Source organism: Notothenia coriiceps, unplaced genomic scaffold, assembly GCF_000735185.1.
Source record: "Notothenia coriiceps isolate Sejong01 unplaced genomic scaffold, NC01 NC01_scaffold00017492, whole genome shotgun sequence".
Taxonomy (NCBI): Eukaryota; Metazoa; Chordata; class Actinopteri; order Perciformes; family Nototheniidae; genus Notothenia; species Notothenia coriiceps.
Window position 1 is genome coordinate 1 of NW_011350193.1, and position 4,864 is coordinate 4,864.

Sequence of the window (4,864 nt, forward strand, 5' to 3'; positions counted from 1 at the left end):
AAATGGAAAATAAAAAAAAATAAAAAAATTGATTCATTTTTTTTATAATTTAAAAAAAAAAATTATTATTAATACTAACGTTTGCATAGACATTTTCAGGGGCGGACTAGTGAGACAATAATGACACTCCCACGAGAGTGCGGAAAACTGAAATTAATTCACTAGCACCCCCCCCAGTCGACAGGGGGTCGCCAGTCTCCGGCACTGTTATTTTGGGGGTCGCGGTCTGAAAAGTTTGGGAACCCCTGACCTAGTTGATGTTGGAAAGACTGGATCCTATTTGATTGACTGGTCCTGTTGTCCTCTGTCTGCCCTGCCTTGCTTTATTTTTATAACAAATGATAGCTTAACTTGTTGCTTAAGTGATGCTAACAGCTAACTCCTGTTAAGCTAGCCGTTAGCTCAGTTAGTCGTGTTGCCAGGACTGGGAACTCTGAGCATTGGTTAGTTTAGCACAGGAGCTTTGGATCGCTAGGTTTGATCATTACTAATGTTATCATAACAACTTTTTGATCATAACAAATGCATGTGTATACGCAAGTGTACATGACTTGCACTCCAATTAATCAAAAATACCAATTCCTACATAATGTTGCTTTTTTCTATCTGCATGTATGGAAGATGGACACGGTGCAGTCAAGTGTTGTACAGAATAAACTCTCAATGTAGGAATAATATTGTGTGTTGAGACTTTGAGACTTGAAAGTTGACTATTTATTCTTTGAGAGCAACATTGTTCTTTCTCGGTAGTCTGGGAAATTTCTGAGGCCAGTCATATGGAAAACGTCCTACAAAAACCTATTAGGGTTACATCACAGAAGACAGAAAGTGCCTCCATCATATAGTGAAGAAATCAGCCAGGTAACTGCGCTAGTCCCCAGCCTCCAATGTTATTTACACTCTGCCTGTGGGCTCTGTAACTTGTTGTACCTGCTCATTGAACTTCTCCAGTTTCTCCAACTGTTCTCTCTGGTTTTTCTGTAGCTGCTCCATCTCTTTCTGTAGCTTCATGGCCAGCTGCAGACACACAGGGACACAACATAATCAAATCCCAGTTACTGATGACAACTTTCAATAATAACACAGTCTCAAGCCATGACTTTTAGTCAAAGATCGCTGTACACAAAATTAAGATTACAAAATAAATCTACCCAACAAAGTTGATTTAAATTCATCTTCTATTTGTTGTAGTGATCAACACACATGAGTAAAAAGCCCTGCACTACAGGTTGTCACATAGTGTTAGTTCATTATGCAACATCAAATCAAGAGGTTTAACACTTGTTGTCACGACTACTGCTGTTAAGTAAGCAAAACAAAAGTCATGAAATATTTTCAGTAGCAGTAAAAGGCCTTGTTTCATTTAAGACCAGTTCCATCTTTTTTTTTTTTAAAGTGGGAATGTTTCCTTAGAAATGTAACAATACTGAAGTAGTAACAGACACCCAAACATTTCAATGGCATTAATATATATTCATTATGACTTCAAATGTGAGATTTACTGGTATATTTCTTAGCTTAGTGTTCAAAGAAGGAAAGGGTAAAAACAACCTACCCTCTTCCTCTCATCCAGGAACTTCTTGGTGTTGCTGCTGTTTAACTCTCGCACTCTCCTGAATAGCAAAAACATGATCATGGTATAACAATTGGCTCAAAACAATCACAACAAACCACTTCTCCAAATGAATTACTAATCATTATAGATGGATACAGTATACGTATATGTGTGTGTGTGACCCACCTCTCTCTCTCTGCCTTGTTTTTGATGGACTTGTCCTGGCTGATGGCTTTACTGTTTTCCATGGACATCTTGGCCTGGTTGGCACGCATCTCTTTGCCCTGCCTGAAATTGTAGAACAAGCAGCCACATGTAGATGAAGACCCGGCATTTACAGCGACAGTAAGGTGACTGGGACTTTGAGTTAGCCTCTTGGAATCAGGTCACCTGCAGTAAATGGTGTGTGTGTGTGTGTGTGTGTGTGTGTGTGTGTGTGTGTGAGTGAGAGTGAGCCTCTCACCGTTCGTGGATGAGTTTGAGCTGCACGGTCTGCTGCTCCTGCACGGTGGTCAGGAGTTTCTTGAGGTGTTCGCACTGCTGTGTGACGTGGCCGTCCTTCATCCCCTGCTCCTCGCTGCTGTGGCTGCTGATCAGCTCGGACCACTCTTTAGTATGCTGTGCTGTGATGTCCTTTACCTGCATACACACACAGTTCCAGATACACACCTCAGTCAATGTGACTCCAGGCCCTTCACATCACAGCGAGGGTTGGGTCGTATCCCGGTTTCGTCACTCACAGCTCAAAACAATACCATCCCTGATAACTCAGAGTGAATCACATTATGGTGCAGACTACTGCTCCCAAAGCACCAATGGACACATTTGTTTCTTGTTTTCTTTTTTAAGATGAATGATAAATTGCCAAGTGCAAAAAGGTAAAACCATGTTTAGAGAGTATCCTTATTCATTTAGTAAAATCATGATATAATTGACTTTCCAACACTGAAAAAAGGAGGCTTGTTTTGGGGTAAAAAGTTACCTTGATTTTGTGATCAGCGGTCAGTGTTTGGATCTTATCCTCCGTCTCCTTCTTCAGCTCTTGGCAGTTGTTTTCCCTGTGAGGAAACCACCATAAGATCATGAAGGGCAAATGTGATTGTTGAACTTTTAAAGAGACCTTGTTTTAGTCACAAACTAAATCTGCTTTAGATTTCCAAAAGGTTGTCTAAAAGTTGTTTCTTTAATATTTATGTTTTCAAGACATTGTGGTTAAGAATACATGATTTATTATGAATAAAATAAGGTAGCAGACACATGTATACATGATTGATTATTTTCATGTCTGTTGCTTTCCTTGCGTTTACCCTCGTTTTTTAATGGCTTTCTCTAGTAGTTTCTCCAGGGAGGTCTTCTCCTTCTCATTCTGTGACACCATCTTGTCCACCTGGGTGCAGTGGGCTTTCTGCATTGCACTTTGATCCTATTGAAACAACAACATGTTAATCACCAAGTATTTATTTCTACTTTTGAATTGCAGTTGTAGCCATCAACTTCCTCCATGAGCATATTTGAGAATAATTTAGAGACAGATATGATAGAAAAGCAGGCAGCTACAATAAAAATCTTTGATAGTAATTTTTGAAAATAATAATATGTTGTTGTCTACATCTAGTTATGAGCCAACAGTTGTCTTCAAACAGTCAACAGATGGGTCTGGATGGCACTTGTATCCATGGGTTATGCAATAGTACCTAATACTATGATAATTAATGAGCCACTGTGAATGAGCGAACACTCACCACGGTCGCTATGGTACGCTCTGGTCAAAGGAAAAGCACCTTAGCAAGTATAATTTCTTACTAAACATTGATGATGTGGACAGACTGTGTGTGTGTGCGTGCGCGTGCGTGCGTGGGTGTGTGTGTGCAGGCGAACACAGGGATGAAGCAGTGAGAGATGAAAGGCGGAGCATCAATGAGGGTCCGGAATAAGCAGCGGCCTCTTTGCACTACTAACAGGTCGGCTCTCACACAATCACCCACCTTTGCCTGCTTCTTCTTTAAAGTGTTGAGCTCCTTCTGTTGCTTTTTAATCAATTTAAGGTACGTCTGCAGAGGGGGAGAAGTGCTATTATTAATCTGGTTACAGGTCATGTTGAGAGTAGCCTTTGAGTACACAGTATACATCATATTTAAACATATTACTCTTTATCATTCTCCTTTTATGAAACCTGTACGATTACCTACGTCAGGAATATGACCATCATTTTACAGAGTATGGGAAAATGTCCTCAAATGGCAATGTAATGTGACCGTAACTTTTCACTTTTACTTTACAACATGATTGTTTAGCAATAACTTCAATAAAGCAAACCTCTGTTGGTTCTTATTTTGAAAATAATAACATTTCAACCAACATGATTACACATTCTATAACTCTTCCACCTTTTCTGTCCTACAGACTGAGCCCTGTGTTTAGAGTAAGTTGTTCAGTTACCCACCTTCATTAGTTTTAAGTCCTCAATGCTGACATTAGGCACGAGTGCAGTATCTGAAACAGCATGGAAAAGTCATGTTTTAACAACAAACGTTCATATGTATGCCTTTAGTGTGTTTAAGAGTCAGTGTATACCCTTTTTGTTTTCTGCGTTGTTATTGTGAGCCGAGTTGGAGCTCTGGGCCATGTCCGAGCTGGCCTGCGGTGTGACGTTGGCCTTCACCGTGTCTCCTTTCCCTTTCCCCTTCTTGTCATTCTTTGAGCTTCCACTGGGAACGTCTGCTATGTCATTCTACAAAAAGAAATAATTCAATCAGATGGTAAGGCACATTGTTATTTGGATGCAGGTATACAGAGTTTAAAACTTAGCTATAAGAGGTAACATAAGTGTTGCCCAGTCAATCAGGTACAGTTCTGCAAATGGAGCTGAGCATTTTCTATTAACTCAAACCGAAGTGTGTGTGTGTGTGTGTGTGTGTGTGTGTGTGTGTGTGTGTGTGTGTGTGTGTGTTTCATGCATTTCTTTCTACCGAACAGGGGAAACCCTTATTTTAGTTTATATTAGAATTGTCTTACTGTAAGTGCATCCAGATATCCATATCCAAATCTCAAAATGTTTCTCCTGTTCACTCTTGATCAGTGCATTTTGAAATAGATACATTTTTTACATCCTTAAACTCTCTTCTATAAGTTAGAGAAACAACGTGTTTTCTAATTGCCTTTCCTAAACTAAACTACAAACAATTATTGTGGGAGGAAAACTCCTGGATTACAGTTTTTAAACCTTTTGTTGATGTTGTAATTGTTATGTTTAAATTAATGCGTTTAGTAACATTTAAGGACGTGAATAAAACAGTCAGCAATGGGAAA

General features: G+C 39.5%; 1 protein-coding gene across 1 annotated transcript; it reads right to left on the bottom strand.

Moving 5' to 3' along the window:
- Positions 1 to 238: 238 nt before the first annotated feature.
- On the bottom strand, positions 239 to 4,286 carry LOC104950405 (1-phosphatidylinositol 4,5-bisphosphate phosphodiesterase beta-4-like; the record flags this gene model as incomplete). The annotated part of the gene is made up of 9 exons (XM_010776923.1): positions 239 to 1,017; positions 1,556 to 1,613; positions 1,742 to 1,843; positions 2,019 to 2,194; positions 2,538 to 2,613; positions 2,863 to 2,978; positions 3,541 to 3,606; positions 3,999 to 4,048; positions 4,130 to 4,286. Coding segments are annotated over 9 exons (924 nt in total), but the record flags the coding sequence as incomplete, so codon positions are not given.
- Between the last annotated feature and the right edge of the window lie 578 nt (positions 4,287 to 4,864).